Consider the following 17137-nt stretch of genomic DNA (forward strand, 5'->3'; position numbering starts at 1 on the left):
CCCAGGTGTGTCTCGTCATCCCCTCCTCCTGTGTGTATAAATAGTGTTCCCAGTCCCAAGTTCTCTGTCCGCTGTTAAACGTCTTCCTGAGTTCGTCTCCCTTGGTTCCTGAAAATAAAGTCTTGGTAAAGTATTCTCCAGCGTCTCCTCGTTCCTCGTGTGTGTGCACCGTGACAGCTGCATTCAAAATCCACTTGGCTCAGAAATCTGAGGTGGCACGTGCCCCCTCACTTTAAATGAGCATGACGCCTCTGATGTATTTGCCTGTGTGTATAGAAGTCTGCATGAAAATGGAATGTGCTTACATATGATGAAGCTGCACGTCCTGTTTTGACATTAGACAAAATATATGATGGGGCGTCTTCCTTTCACGAAACATAAATTGAGGCCTCCTGTCTGCTATGTATGAAATGTATAGAACAAGCCTTGAGGAAAAACTGGATAAAAGAGGGTGCAGAAACAGACTCTTGAGATGCTCTGCAGAGTCTCTCGGCTTCGTTATCTTTTGATAATAAAGTCTATCTTCTGGCATCAAAACCTCAAGACTTCGAGAGTGATTTCTTAGAGAAGCGGCGAAAACCACCACATTAACACGCATGAGGTGTGCTATAAAATGTAAAATAAATTATGAGTTTGTCATAAAATATAAAACACCTTTATTTAGTCAATAATTTAACTTGGTTTTAATAAGGTACTAATACTTCAGTAATACTAATACTTCAGTTAATACTTCATGATTAACAATACCTCAGCCATATATGAGAGAGAGACAAATATTATCAATAAAAAAATTCACAAAATGAATTTAAAAATATATTTTTTTAAATCTTCAGAGAAGAGTAATTTTAAAAAATATGAAAAAAGTAATACGATTTTTTTAAATAAATAACTATTAACAATTTATAACCTTCATGAAAACATATTTACATAACAGGTCATAAAATGTGTGGTTAAAACAAATTAATTACAAATTATAATTATATTAAAATTATATTTTTATTACACACACACACACACACACACATACATATATTTTTTTTTTCACACACACACACACACACCTGTTACCCCAGTTAAATATAAAAATATTTAAAACCTGCATGGAAAATAGGCTAATATAACGTATTCCCATAACAGGTTAAAAAAGGGGGGAAGCCAAACCCTACAGACCTGTATTTTGGGAGCTGGATGCTGAGCGCTGCTGGTGCTTTGTGTCGAGTCTCCAGAGGCAGCAGCTCCTTCCTGACCATCCTCAGCACCTCCATTTTGGCTCCTTGTGGTGGCACTGCTCGACCCTGATGCTGTGGCCTCTGTATCTGTGGCGCTGCTCGCTGCTTCTGCTTCAAGCCTCTCTTTCACGGGACCCTCCCCTTTGTCCTGTTCAGAGGAGGTGTGTCCATCAGGCCGCTGAGCGCCATTGGTCAATGTCATATCCCGGGAGGCGTGTCCCTCCTCATCTTCATCAGAATCTATATGTAACATAGCATTGAGCCGTGTGTCCGTGGGGAAACTTGAGCGTAGTTTAGGTGAGGCGGCCCCAAGCGGTCTGTCTCCGGGGCCCTTAGGGGCTTCAATGGCATCCAGGTAGTCGTTAAGCGAGGCCTGGCGATGAGTGTGGCCCGGGGTTCCTTCGATAGACTCTGGAGCTCCGTCTCTCAAGAGCCGATCCTCATCAGGGTCCATCATGCACTCGTCAGTCCTAAAGGCGTCACCGTGCAGGGACCCTTCAGAGCTGGTGGGCGAGGGGCCCCTGGCAATACGGGATGAAGGATGCAAAACATCCTCATCATCCGATGGGCTCCCAGGGTCTCCGTTCATAGAGGAGGCTCCCAGCAGAGATCCCATGGCATCTATAAAAGCATAATACGTTTATTCAGCAAGGACACATTAAATTGATCAACAGTGACAGTAAAGACATTTAAAATGTTACAAAATATTTCTGTTTCAAATAAATTATGTTATTTTGAAATTTATATTCATCAAAGAACTCTGAAAAAGGATCTTTTGAGGCATGGCATGAAAGGGACCCACTAAAACCCCCTTAAATAAATAAGTATATATTTTAACCAAGTAATATACTTTATTAGCTAACTGTAGGCTGGTTATAGTTTACAATAATTACATAATGGGTAGTATTTTACAACAAATCTGAACATAGCTCATCAAAACATATTTTTGAATCAGAAATATGTGTTTTATGAGTGGAAATTGGCAAGGATGTAACTGTAAAAACTGTAAGGTTAAAGGTTAGGTTGTTGAAAAAGGGTTTAGTCTGGACTGAAGATAGAAAGAGAAAACATAGTTTCAAAATATACAAAAACAAACTTAAAAACTGAAAATACTGCTTCACAACCAATTAAAAGTACTTTTTTTTCTTTTGAAAGAAATTAATACTTTTATTTAGCATGAATGCATTATATTGATCAAAAGTGACTATAATGACATTTATAATTTTACAAAATATATAACGTTACAAAATGTATAAAGTTACAAAATGCATAAAGTTACAAAAGATTTCATGTTCAAATAAATGCTGTTTCATTCAAAAAAAAAAAGTATCACGGTTTACACAAAAATATTAAGCGGCACAACTGTTGCTGATAATAATAGAAAATAATTGAAAATAAATGTTTCTTATTAGAATGGTTCCTGAAGGATATCTGGATGATCACGTGACACTAAAGATTGGAATAATGATGCTGAAAATTCAGCTTTTTCATCACAGGAATATATTACAGTTTACAATATATTAAAACAGAAAACAGTTATTTGAAATTGTAATAATATTTCACAATATTCTTATTTTTACTGTAAAAATAAGAATACTGTAAGTTTTACTGTAAACATACTGTAATCCGTACTTTCATGTCCGTTGGAGGTGATCTCCACCCTGAAGTGAAGCTGTCCGCTCACATGTTCTGTCGGTAGACGACGTGAAAGTGTATAGCTCACATGTTGATCCCTTTTTTCAAAAAAAATAAAAAAAATCACACAGATAACTATTATTGTATTGTAATAAAATCCGTTTGTAATATAGTTCATAAAAAATAATAAATCTGTATAAATAAATAAGCTTACACATAAATATTGTTTTGTCAATGAAAATATGACCAAATACAGTATGTACCTCTAAATGTAACATCTTGGGATGCAAAAAAAAAAATTACAATTTTTTTTATTTAACTTCCTGAATTATTAAACAAGTTATGTCTAGATAAACGTCTGTAGACAGAAATGAACTGCAGGACACTTGGAGGCTACAGCTCTTTGGTTGATAAATAGTGAATACTGACCCGGCTGTATGTCTCTCCAGCAGTCTCTGCACTGGTATTGTCAGCTGACCTAAAAAGCGTTTGATGATTGGGCGACTTTTTGCAAATTTGTCCTTGACCTCAATTTCCAAAACATCCGTCATCAGAGCAACAAAAGTGTACTTCTGCAGGGGAAAAGAAAAGAAGTATGAAAATGAAGGTTTACAGTTATGTTTCTGTGCAGTGGAGGTAAAATAATATTCAATCCTACAATATATTCAGCCTCATTTATGGTAACAAAACTTTACTCTTATTTACTTTAAATAAAACATTTATAAATGTACCATGGTAGTATTCCTAAAAATACCCTGAAGTACCATGTAAATACATTGATATGTTTATCATTTAGTATCATTCACTACATTTTTTTTTATAATAAAGAAAAAAATTTTATTTAGCAAATGTTATCAACTTATAGTACAGTAATTTCTGAAGAAATCTGAGGTTAAGGCCTTGCTCAAGGGTACAATGCATTTACTGAAAACTTCTCGTTTCAGAGTCACCCCTACTTGGTTACATCCCATTAACTTCTCAGCTCCTCACAGTGGACTGACAGCAGGGACGTCACCCTGCAGCATCCAGAGGTTAAGCGCTGAAGAAGTGAACACAAACAGCACACATCATTAACTGGCCCACACACATGAATATAAATTACCTCTCCGTGCCACGCAGAGTTAGTCGTGTTTGATATGATGGAGGTTCGTCTCTCCTGGCCGTGGTGGGTGAATGTAGGGAAGCCGTGCCTCTTACCAGGGTGAATGCTCATCTTCAGATAGGGGTCCGGATTAAAAAACATGCCCTTCTTCAGACCCTGAGCCCTGATATCTGCAACATACACACACACACACAAAGTGAGCTAGCAGTCTATCTATCTATCTATCTATCTATCTATCTATGTGCACTAGCTGCTCATTGCCACAAGAGGGCAGATATATAGAAGAGCTTTAATTAAAAAGACAACACATGCTTTATATGTGAGATTTGAGGTAGGATAAGACACATTTCAAATCATTGTAAATTAGTTTGAAATATTAAATAAATTAAGCCAAATTAACTATATTACTTGGTGCATGCATTGTTTATTGTTAGTTAAGAAAGTCTATTATTTATTGACCGTTAGTGTTGTTATAATGTATCCATTGTTACAGTTTTATAAACAGCAATATATCATTTGAAGTTGTTTTAAGTGCACTGTAATGATTTTACCATGGTTAAGGAAGGTGTGGGTGGTAAAATCACAGTACTGCCTCTCAAACGGCTTACAGAATTCATATATACAGAAATCAGTTTCATAAAGAAATCTTCAGTCTCTTTTACTAAAATGAAAGTAGGTGTTGTAAATACCAAGCATTCTTACCTGACAGAGTAAAGCTGACCAATTTCCTGCAGTGTTCTGTGACAGACTGTCCATCCACCTGCCCCTCTGCCCCGACCTGTGGAGGACACCATAACACACAATTACACATTATCATATAGAGAAATACAGAAGTTTTATTTTAGTATCGCTGAGACACTATATACTATTATAGCTTTTATTCCTATTTTAAATTTGATTTTATTTTTATATTTTTTGTTTTCATTTTAGTTTTAGTAATTTTGTGGTTTTTGTCAGTTTTATTATTTTTTATATGTGTATATAGTTTTTATTATTATTATTATTATTATTTCATTTCAGTTTTAGTTTTAGTATTAGTATTTTTAGTACATCCAATTAACCTAAATGAAAATCACAAACGTTGCTTTGGCAAAGTTTTTTTATATTATTTAAGTTAATGTTGATTTATAAAAAATAAAAAAAAAATTATGGTTTTAGTTTTTTGGTCATGGTTTATAATGCCCAGAGAAACCCAGACCTGGATTAATATTTGAAATCATTTCAAATAGTTTCTGCCAAAAACTGAGCTGGAGTGTTTACAATAAAACTGTGGTAATCTGGCATTAACCCCCATTTTAATGCAAAACAATAAATACATAAATCTTCTTGAAGGAGATCTCATTTATTTAATATTTATTCCATATATCCACATATGTATTAAATATTTATTTTGCATATTTATTACATTTAATATATTTTACAGCTGTATTTTGGTTGAAGCTATGGTTATCATGTTACATTTTAGCAAGAGAGAGGTTCAGGATCATTGTCATGAATATTTCAATAACATTATAATGTTCCTGCTCATTAATACAGCAGTGTTTGATTTATGATTATAGACTCTCGTTCAGCCACAGAGCCCCAACCTGACGACTTCTGAATGATGGTGAGACTGAGATATTATAATTTCCATATGTTAAGCCATTGCACATGAAACTCTCATTTAAGTCAATTGTTCGGGGTGTGTATTCGCTCAAAACGTGTTCTGCATCAATCCAAACCATACAAAGTAGCAACAGTAATTTTATCAAAACATCCATTTTCAAAATACATGTTCAAAAATCAGATCACATGTTCTATTTGCTTGAGGAGTCATTTCAGCACGCCTCAGATCACAGTTACATGATCTGATGTATTCATTCACTTCCATAGCACAAAAATAAGCTCAAACGGTAGTTCAAACAGTAATAGTAATGCTTTACGAGTGAATCGGTCCGTTAACTCTAGGGGTTCAAGTTCAGACTTGTGCACAGAGGGTGGAATGTGCCCTTTGCACTAGTTCTGTGGCGTCGTATCGGCAGCCAGGCACTAAGCATATCAAAGAGCGCTCTCAACTTCCTGTGCATTCCCTGCATGCCTGTGAACATGATATGTCTCTGTGGAGTTTAGTCAAACTCTAGCTCATGATAATGGAGCTTGCAGACATACAGGCAGAGAAAGACTAAGAAACACATGCAGGTGGAGACCATGTGCGATGATCGCACATGTATCTGCAGCATTTGTGCACCAGTTCGAAGCATTATAAAATAACCTATATACACAAACATCAAATTAATTTTATGTTAACGGTATAAGTTAACTTGGTGCTTAAGAACCATTAACAGTCTTAAATGCTAGTTAGGCTAGTATATTACTTGGAATTAAAGGGTTAGTTCACCCAAAAATGAAAATTAGGTTTTACTCACCCCCGAGGCATCCTAGGTGTATATGACTTTCTTCTTTCAGACGAATCCATTCGGAGTTATATAAAAAATTGTCCAGGCTATTCCAAGCTCTATCATTGCAGTCAGCAGGTGTTGCAGTGCTTCAGTCCAAAAGAAGTGAAATAAAAAGCACCCATCCATAAAAAAAGTGTCTCACACAGCTGCGGGGGGTGAACAAAGGCCTCCTGTAGAGAATCGATGCATTTTTGTAAGAAAAATATCCATATTCAAAATGTAATAATCACTTTAATCTAGCTTGCGCCAACAGTTGTACACGGAAGCAGCTCCGGGCGGATGACGTATGAGGTCAGCTTTGCGCATGCGCCACTCAGAAGTGACGAACGCAGAAACGCAGCGGAGAGATCAAAACAAAACAACGGTCACTAATTAGAAGTACAAAACGAGGATTTGTAAAGAAGAATGTCGGAGTATTTCGATATAAGCCAAGAGGAGACTTGTTTTCCTTTGCTAATCTCCCGGAGCTGCCTCCGTGTACAACTGTTGGCGCAAGCTAGATTAAAGTGATTATTATGTTTTGAATATGGATATTTGTCTTACAAAAACGCATCGATTTGCTACAGGAGGCCTTTGTTCACCCACCGGAGCTGTGTGAGACACTTTTTTTATGAATGGGCGCTTTTTATTTCACTTCTTTTGGACTGAAGCACTGCAACACCCGCTGACTGCAATGATAGAGCTTGGAATAGCCAGGACAATTTTTAATATAACTCCGACTGGATTCGTCTGAAAGAAGAAAGTCATATACACCTAGGATGCCTCGGGGGTGAGTAAAACACAGCCTAATTTTAATTTTTTGGCGAACTAACCCTTTAAATTACACCTCCATTTTTTGGAAATAAATTAATATTAAATGCATCAAAAGTGACAGTAAAGTCATTTATAATATTACAAAAGATCCAATAAATGCTGTTCTTTTTAACTTTAATTATCAAAGAATTCCATTAAATAAATAAATAAAACAGTATCAGTATGCAACAGTATCAGCATTAAGCGTCTCAACTGTTTTTAACGTTGTTACTAATAATAAATGTCTCTTCAGCAAATCAACATATTAAAATGAAGACTGGTGTAATGATGCTAAAAAATTCAGCTTTGCCATCAGATAAATAAATTATATTTAAAAATATATTCAAGTAGTAAACAGTTATTTTAAATAGTAATAATATTTAACAATATTACTGTTTTACTGCATTTTTTTAAATAAACGCAGTCTCGGTGAGCATAATAGACTTTCAGGAGCATTAAAAATCTTACAGACCCCAAACTTTTGAAGTGTAGTGTAATTAAATTAACATAAATTCTATTTAAAATACAAAATATATAAAAATGCTATTTAAATATCACATTTAAAGTTATATATCAAAGTATTATTTGTTGTTACATTTAACTATATATATATATATATATATATATATAAACATGTCTATTTATTAGTCAATATGAAAAGTTATTTATTTACATTTTTATTTTTTTAATTAATAAATTGATAATTGATTTCTAAGGGGAACTACATACTTTCTGTGCTACAAAACGAATTCAGTGCTACTACAAAATAATACAATTTTTTCCCCCTTTTTTATTCTTTTGTTGTGGTGATAGAACAGGAATGGAATTTGGAAATATTACAAACATGATTTCATGAAAGAATTAACATGAACAAAAAAATCTACTATTATGAAAACATAAAATGCAATTTTGATGAAAGATGCTTTTATGTTTCTCTCAAGTTCATGTGACTCAGTCACTTTTAAAATGCATTATGAGTAAAAATACTCCTTTCAAGCACAATTCAAGTGGTGACCGGTCAACAGAAGTGTGTTTGCAGTCCCGTCTGATGCCAACAAATCAGTGTTTTAAATCCTAATACTTTTAAGTCAAATACTTAACACAGACACACACACTTACTGTAATTCCAGGGTTCTTGACAGTGATGCAGGGTGTTATGGCCCTCAATGCTCCACTCACTCCATGGTAATATTTGAAACATATTTTGGTCTCCGCTGTGAAATATAAACACAAGATCATGTTTCTAAGAGCTCAAGTATTTGAAATATAAACAGCGCATACAGTATCTCCATTATTATTATTCTCACATTATAACATATTTTATCATTGTTTAAGTCTCAGACAGCACGCTGATAGACCATCTGATCCATAATGCACACAAAAATGGCAAAACTTTCTCACAAGGGCAAGCTGTAATTTGATTGGCTGGCTTCATGTAATTCTCAGCAATCAATATGCACAGGATTTATCAGTCTGCTGAGAAACAAAGTGGTGTTTTCAAGTTCCTAGGCTGCAACACTGAAAAAAGTAAAGAGGGAACCAAAACTGGAAACAATTTTTACTCAATTTTGAGGTTGAATTGAACATAACATTTTAAAGTAGAAAAAGTTAAATAGTATTTTCTTGTAAAACTTATTTACAACTTTGAAAAAATATTTTTATTATGAAAACATAAAATGCCATTTTGATGAAAGATGCTTTTATGTTTCTCTCAAGTTCATGTGACTCTTATGTCACTTTTAAAATGCATTATGAGTAAAAATACTCCTTTCAAGCACAATTCAAGTGGTGACCAGTCAACAGAAGTGTGTTTTCAGCCCCATCTGATGCCAACAAATCAGTGTTTTAAATCCTAATACTTTTAAGTCAAATACTTAACACAGACACACACACTTACTGTAACTCCAGGGTTCTTGACAGTGATGCAGGGTGTTATGGCCCTCAATGCTCCACTCACTCCATGGTAATATTTGAAACATATTTTGGTCTCCGCTGTGAAATATAAACACAAGATCATGTTTCTAAGAGCTCAAGTATTTGAAATATAAACAGCGCATACAGTATCTCCATTATTATTATTCTCACATTATAACATATTTTATCATTGTTTAAGTCTCAGACAGCACGCTGATAGACCATCTGATCCATAATGCACACAAAAATGGCAAAACTTTCTCACAAGGGCAAGCTGTAATTTGATTGGCTGGCTTCATGTAATTCTCAGCAATCAATATGCACAGGATTTATCAGTCTGCTGAGAAACAAAGTGGTGTTTTCAAGTTCCTAGGCTGCAACACTGAAAAAAGTAAGGAGGGAACCAAAAATGGAAACAATTTTTACTCAATTTTGAGGTTGAATTGAACATAACATTTTAAAGTAGAAAAAGTTAAATAGTATTTTCTTGTAAAACTTATTTACAACTTTGAAAAAATATTTTTACAGTGTACACTGAGCATTTCAAACAATAAATAATCATGATTTTGAAGTTTATGAGATTCAAGGCATCTAATCCTTAATGCACACAAAAATGGCAAAACTTTCTCACAAGGGCAAGCTGTAATTTGATTGGCTGGCTTCATGTAATTCTCAGCAATCAATATGCACAGGATTTATCAGTCTGCTGAGAAACAAAGTGGTGTTTTCAAGTTCCTAGGCTGCAACACTGAAAAAAGTAAAGAGGGAACCAAAACTGGAAACAATTTTTACTCAATTTTGAGGTTGAATTGAACATAACATTTTAAAGTAGAAAGTTAAATAGTATTTTCTTGTAAAACTTATTTACAACTTTGAAAAAATATTTTTACAGTGTACACTGAGCATTTCAAACAATAAATAATCATGATTTTGAAGTTTATGAGATTCAAGGCATCTAATCCTTTACACATTTAGCAGTAAGTGCATATGTTATCTGTGATCACAACTATTTTGCTTAAATTTACATCTGATTTCAGCTTTACTTCTTCCTGAACAATACAAAAAATACAGCACAATACAATATATAAAATATAGAAATATATACTGCAGAGCTGTACAGGGCAGGTTTGTCTGACCAACACGTAAAGCATTCTAGCATTGATTGTTTTGTTTTTACATACTGTATAGAGGCAGATTAATCTCAAATGAATACCACTAACAGATTTGCATGAAAAAATAGTATAAGATTTCACAGAATATGCTCTTTTACTCTTGGATATTTAGTTAGTTTGCTATAACCTTGCTATTTAGCTCTAAGTATCAAAACTATAAGTATCTACACAACTGTTCAAAAGTTTGGGGTGTTTTTGAAAGAAGTCTCTTATTCTCATCAAGGCTGCATTTATTTTATCAAAAATACAATAAAAACAGGAATACTGTGAAATATTATTACTATTTAAAACAACTGTTTTCTATTTGAATATATTTTAAAATATAATTTATCCCTGTGATAAAAAATGCTAAATTTTCAGCATCATTACTTCAGTCTTCAGTGTCACATGATGCTTCAGAAGTCATTCTAATATGCTGATTTGCTGCTCAAGAATATTATATTTGTTACTGACTCCAAACTTTTGAATGCTAGTGTACCAAACCTTTGATGCCAATAACCTTGCGAACTTTGTCAAACCCATTCTTTAACAAAAGCCCCGCTCCTTTAAAAAGAAAGTGCATATCACTTTTCAAAACTCTCACTTACGTTCCATGAAGTACGGTCCGGGCTCCAACCTCCAGATGATCTGCCCCCTCTGAGTGCCGTTCACCCCGCGGTTCTTCGAATCCCAAACGTTAGCGAGACACGTCTCATCTGAGTCGGGAAAAATCATGTAAATATTTGTCATTCATAAATATGACTAAGAAGAAAGGCCTCCACCAGGAGTCAACAGATCTCATTATAAACGCACAGCTGTGAAAAAACATAGGGTTGGCTGATCGATTGTGCCACACCTCAGGCCTATTCTCTCAAGGGCTTAAAGTCTTTTCTAAGGGTCTTGAGAACAAACAAATGGTAAAGGGTTTGTCCTGAAGGTAATGGACCATGTTATTAGTTGGTGTTTCCTGTTCTTTAACTCCTCAACTCAACATGCCCCTGATCATACAAACCTCCAACCAGCTCCCATCTGATTGGGTCTCTCAAAAATCCTACTTCATACAGAAAACAGAAATATAGCTCAATACAGTCATGCATGCATAATAAATATAGAATAGTCAAGCACAAATACACACTGAAAATTCTAGCATTAGTATTAGTAATGTTATGCATGATGCGGCATATAAATATAAATGTTACATTTATAATATGAATTATCAATTATTAATAAAAATGAATAATACCAAAATACAGTGTATATAAAATGCATGTAATAGTAACACTCTACACACATACATACAATAATAAACACAATATTATGTACTACATGATAATATAAAATCTTTATGAAATCTACCTTACAAGTAGAGCATCTAGTGGCAAAGTAAAAAGAGGGCACTAATGAATTGACTGGCAGTGATTCAAAACAGACAGGACACATTGTGGGAAAACTGAGTCCATGAGCACATTAGCTTCAATTTCCAGCCTGAGCCTGTATAATCAATACAGCCACATAAACCAGAGACCCAATGACCCACTGCTGATTATCTCCCTGTGACACAATCTTTTTCTCCTTTCCGCCCTCTGATTCAGGACAAACAGTATCTGAACAAAAGAGTGAATAACCTCTAATGACAAAACTCCTAATTAAGCAATCAGCTCACTTCAGGGAGAATTAGGCCTTATTAGGACAGGCACCAAAAAATGGGATGTCAAATATCGGACTCAAATCCATTTTTGTAGTCTGACCTACCTACCTACCTACCTAAATAAATAAATAAAATAAAATATTAAAATAAAATAAATAAAACACATTCTTACCACTTTTATATACGGTTTGAAATTGGATTAAAATCAACTTTTTTGGAAAAGTGGTTCAGATTTGTTTTCAAATAGTTTATCCAGGATGTGGCAAGCTTTTAAAATCAGATATACCAGATAGACACCTCCATCTGAACAAACAGATCCCATTTCAGCACTTGCAAAATGACAGTCCAGACAGCACATCCTAAAGATCAGATGTGAAAAGCGAAACAGAATTGGGTGCAGTGTGAAAACATCCTTAGAGACATGCTAACTAAACAAAATCAATTTGACATGAGATCTTCACATTTATAAACCTTCCCAAAATGTATTATTTTTTCCATTATAATAAGAAAAAAGTGCATGTATAACTCAGTTGTACAATTTCTAGCCCCAATTGACTGTAGCCATTGACTTCCATATTATTATTGTTTTCCATACTATGGAAGTCAATGGCTACCGTCAAGTGTTTGGTTACCAATATTCTTCAAAATATCTTCATGCGTGCTCAACAGCTGAACGAAATTCATACATGTTTGGAACAACTTGAGGATAAGTAAATGATGACAGAATTTTAATTTTTAGTTGAACTATCCCTTTAAATTTCCAGAGCTATGAAAGAGAAACCTTTGAGCGACAAAAGTTTCTTTAAAGTGAGTGTATATTAGAAAATGCCACTTCCAATATACCAATTGTAATTCCAAACAATCATACAATGACTCCATGAAGAAGAATCAGACATTCAGAAGTGAGTTTGTTCTGAAGAAATGTTTCCAGCCCGTTTCTCTCTAGGTGTGACGGCAGCCTGTGATCAGTAGTTGTGGGACACTCTTTATTCTGTCAGACCCTCAGTAAATAGACCAGCCTTGTGTACTGTGATCTACAGCAGCTCTTCTGAAACTATATCACAGCACTGACACTGGGCCTCTGTTACTGAACGTCTACAAGAAGCCACAATTCACCCGACCATGTCACATGACTCACATAAAAATCAATCATCTCTGACTCCAGCAGCAGTGCCTCACATGATCCCGTTTTCCGGAAAAACCTGGTAAATGCCTTACTGTAAAATCAGGACATATTCTGAGAAGATGATCAAAGATAAGCCAAATAAACAAAGTTAACGCAGATTAATAAAATGTTTCATGTCTTAAAAGTAGCACAGTTAACACACGTGACTAACTGACATTAAAAGAAGAGAAATAATATGACCTGCACAGCTGTCTGTGACTCTTGTTTATCAGCAGATGTTAAAAAGACTTCCTTAACCGCATTTTGTTTTATGGGTGAATCTTGAAACACTCCAAAATAAAAAAGATAATTTTAAAATAAGAAATAATATTTTATATTTAAATAAAAATAAAAAAATCATAATGGTCACAAAGAAAAAAATTTATTAATTAATTCAAAAGTCATTACCTTAATGGGTCTATATAATGGAGTTTTGTGTGTGTGTGTGTGCGTGTGCGTGTGTGTGTGTGTGTGTGTGTGTGTGTAATCCCCATTATTAAAAAATAGTGCTAAAAAAATCTGAAATAAATAGCCTCATTATTTAAACCAGTATAAAAAAGTCAGTAGAACAAATATTAACAAATTCAGATCTTTTTTTATTTAGTTATTTATTTATTATGTAATGTGAAGATAATTTGTCATGACAATAATGTCATAATGCAAAAAATGTTGATAGACTTAAAACAGGCTTAATTTTCTTTATGGAAAATATAATTTAATATTTCTTTCATTTGATTTTGGGCTAAAATATGACCAAGTATGCTGATATAGGTTTTGTGATGGGTTCAATCTTTTAACAAAATTTATGAATACATTGAAATGTAATGCAGTACCTCTGAAGGTGATTTATACTTTTTACTCAACCTCAGGCCATCATCGGAACATATTTGGAGAAATTTAGTATTACATCACAAATGGATCCTCAGCAGTGAATGGGTGCCGTCAGAATAAGAGTCCAAACAGTGATAAAAACAATCACAACATTTATTTAGAAATGTTTTGGACTCTTTTGCTGATATAGGTTTTGTGATGGGTTCAATCTTTTAACAAAAATGTATGAATACATTGAAATGTAATGCAGTACATCTGAAGGTGATTTATACTTTTTACTCAACCTCAGGCCATCATCGGAACATATTTGGAGAAATTTAGTATTACATCACAAATGGATCCTCAGCAGTGAATGGGTGCCGTCAGAATAAGAGTCCAAACAGTGATAAAAGCAATCACAACATTTATTTAGAAATGTTTTGGACTGTTTTGGCTTGTTTTTTTAACATATTTTTTTCCTGATTCAGACCAGACAACTTTTTCACTGGAGAAAGCAATATTATGGATTATGGACAGAAGAAACGGTTTAAAATTAAACATTTCTCAATGGACTTGTGTCATACAAACATGCAGATTTTTGCTCCACAAGATGTTAATTGATGGACTGGAGTCGTGTGGATTACTTGTGGATTATTGTGATATCTTGTTATATATTATTGTGATATTGTGATATTTTATCAGCGGTTTGGACTTTCATTCTGACGGCACCCATTCACTGCAGAGGATCCATTGGTGAGCAAGTGATGTAATGCTACATTTCTCCAAATCTGTTCTGATGAAGAAACTCATCTACATCTTGGAAGGTCTAAGGGGGTGAGTACATTTTTAGCAAATATAGCATTTTTGAGTGAACTACTGATTTAAGGCTGTTGTTCTGTTTGTGTGTAACACAGCTCATAAATCAGGCCTTGGTCACTCCCGTGGGGAAAATAAAACTGAGACTCCAGATCGATGGCTGGCACAATCCCTTAGTGAAGGCCTTTCTCTGGGACAGGCCATAAAGGAATTCCCCCGTCCTGATCGATGGCCCCATGAAGCCAGCTGTAGTAGTTTGAGGGGTCGGCTTTCACTGACCATGACTGTCAAACAGACCCTGAACCCTGCGATATATTCAATATTCAATAACAATATTTTTACTATTTCTGAGTAATACACAAGTAATGACTGCATGCTTTTGTGGGAGCTTGAGTGGTTTTATGATATCTATATTCAGGTCCCTAGATACGACTCAGGGCCCTTCAAAATACTTTTCGCCTGGTTTATCAGTTGCAAATCGAAAGACATATCACAGTAAATTAATAGTAGACTGAGCTGCACAATTCAAGGTATCATTACCGTTGCACGCACCACAAAATTCCCACTTCCAAGAAGCCACATCTATAGAGATTGTGTTTCTGAAGCGGCCATGATCCATTTGATTCAGTTTAGTGCTTTACTTCAGCTAAGAAAATTCTGTGAAGTATAATTTTTATTTCTTGAGCAAGAAGGGAAATTTCACTAGTTTGCATTACAGTTCTAACAAAAATGCATGTTTTTTTGTGTGTGTGTTTTCCACATTATGCTAACAACTTTGTTTACGGTTGTAAACTATTAGCTAAAGGCATTAGACCAAAAAGACAGATCCCAAAACTAATTTTTAAAATGTATTTTCTGAAGAAAACTTGTAGGAAAAAATTACAAGACTTTCTGAAAATTGTCACTTTTTAAACTTTTGTTTAAAAATATGATGCCAAATCAATTTGCCCATCACACACTACTATTTTAATTATTAAAGATCTTTAAATAGCTAAGTATCACAACACTATGCAGAGAAAATAGGACGAAATATCAAATACAACAATGTGTTCCACTTTATCTGCAATTACTCTAAATGATAGTAGAATAATATCTCTAAACGTAACAAATGTGTGTATAGTTCACAGCAAGTCAGTGAATGGTTAATTGTATTGCAGTTGCTCTTGGGGTGGGTTGAGCTTGTTCATGGTTGGTTGATGTCTCATGGGACATGTTTCGCTCATCCTCCCACTTCTCCTCTACAAATCAAAACTACAGCGGTTATGGGCTCTCAAAGCCATAGTGCTGAGTAAATAGATTCAACCATCAATGCAAGTGCGGAGGAGAAGACAAGATAAAATGTAGTTAATGACACAGTGCAATTCACACAGTGCATAGTCAGCAGTTTTCATTTGCTCATTCACTTGCTTCATCAACATTATAAACCCACACAGTGGGTCACAGGAAGGCTGGGTAGTATGACAGTATTTACTGAGGAAGGTAGAAATATCTGGTTTCTGTTATATTACTTGTAATGTAGGGGTGTAATGGTACATGTATTCATCTCGAACCATCACGGTACGGATGTCACGGTTCGGTTCATGCAGTCAGACGATGAATATAGTCAGTAATAGGCGATCAATCCAGAAGGAGGCGTGCACGGTAATGCACCGCTAACCATCACAACAGGATAGAGCAGAAGAACAGACGATCTACGCACCAACCCAAAACAAGAACGGTGAGTTTAAATGACACGCAAAAGCTCGAAGAACCACCTACTTGTTTTAAATCAGAAGTGTGGGAAAGTTTCGGGTTTTAAAGATTCACCGGTCGACCAGCCATAAATCAGAACTGGCCAATCTTTATTCCGGAATTGCAAGTGCATTGCAATCATTTCCCAAAATGTAATTTGTGTGGAATTTTTATGAAGTCTGTAAAGATGAGAAAACACTGTACAAGGCAGAGCAAGCTCACTGTTTGCGATGCTCGAAATAAAGAAAGACAAATATGTGGTTTATATGAATGTATCTCTGAGAGGAACTGACCATCTTCAAAAATGTTTCTATGGCATTTTCTTTTCCTCCATATAATGCATATTAAAGCAGTGATTATAAGCGCAGTGCAGCTTTGTTTAAAGCAGTAACCAATTAAACTCTATATCGCTGCTGTTCCATAAGTGCCACCTGCTGTCAGACAATACATTTACATTATCATTCAGTCCATCTGCTGTTTTTGTTTGTGCAGGTGTCTTATGTAGTATCATTTCACAAGTCTAAAGTCAGATCATTCTGTTTTTGTTTGAAATTACAATCTAATTCAAACTGAACCGTATTGAACCGTGACTGTGACCGTGTGTGTGTGTGTGTGTGTGTGTGTTTATGTTAGTGCTGTCAAACAATTAATCGCAATTAATCACATCCAAAATAAATGTTTTTGTTTCTATAATATATGTGTGTGT

At 34.8% G+C, this 17137-nt stretch overlaps 1 protein-coding gene across 1 annotated transcript in view; it reads right to left on the reverse strand.

Annotated features, from left to right (window-relative positions):
* LOC107676038 (E3 ubiquitin-protein ligase HECW2-like) overlaps nucleotides 1–17137 on the reverse strand; it is a gene marked incomplete at its 5' end in the record, with an annotated part of 47068 nt that overhangs the window by 28370 nt on the left and 1561 nt on the right. The window contains 7 exons of the mRNA XM_016470561.1: nucleotides 1171–1850; nucleotides 2862–2962; nucleotides 3294–3436; nucleotides 3967–4136; nucleotides 4669–4744; nucleotides 9094–9188; nucleotides 10870–10977. Coding sequence (XP_016326047.1) covers nucleotides 1171–1850; nucleotides 2862–2962; nucleotides 3294–3436; nucleotides 3967–4136; nucleotides 4669–4744; nucleotides 9094–9188; nucleotides 10870–10977 — 1373 coding nt within the window. The remainder of the gene's footprint in view (nucleotides 1–1170; nucleotides 1851–2861; nucleotides 2963–3293; nucleotides 3437–3966; nucleotides 4137–4668; nucleotides 4745–9093; nucleotides 9189–10869; nucleotides 10978–17137) is intronic.

Source organism: Sinocyclocheilus anshuiensis, unplaced genomic scaffold, assembly GCF_001515605.1.
Source record: "Sinocyclocheilus anshuiensis isolate Anshui unplaced genomic scaffold, SAMN03320099.WGS_v1.1 scaffold1744, whole genome shotgun sequence".
Classification (NCBI taxonomy): Eukaryota; Metazoa; Chordata; class Actinopteri; order Cypriniformes; family Cyprinidae; genus Sinocyclocheilus; species Sinocyclocheilus anshuiensis.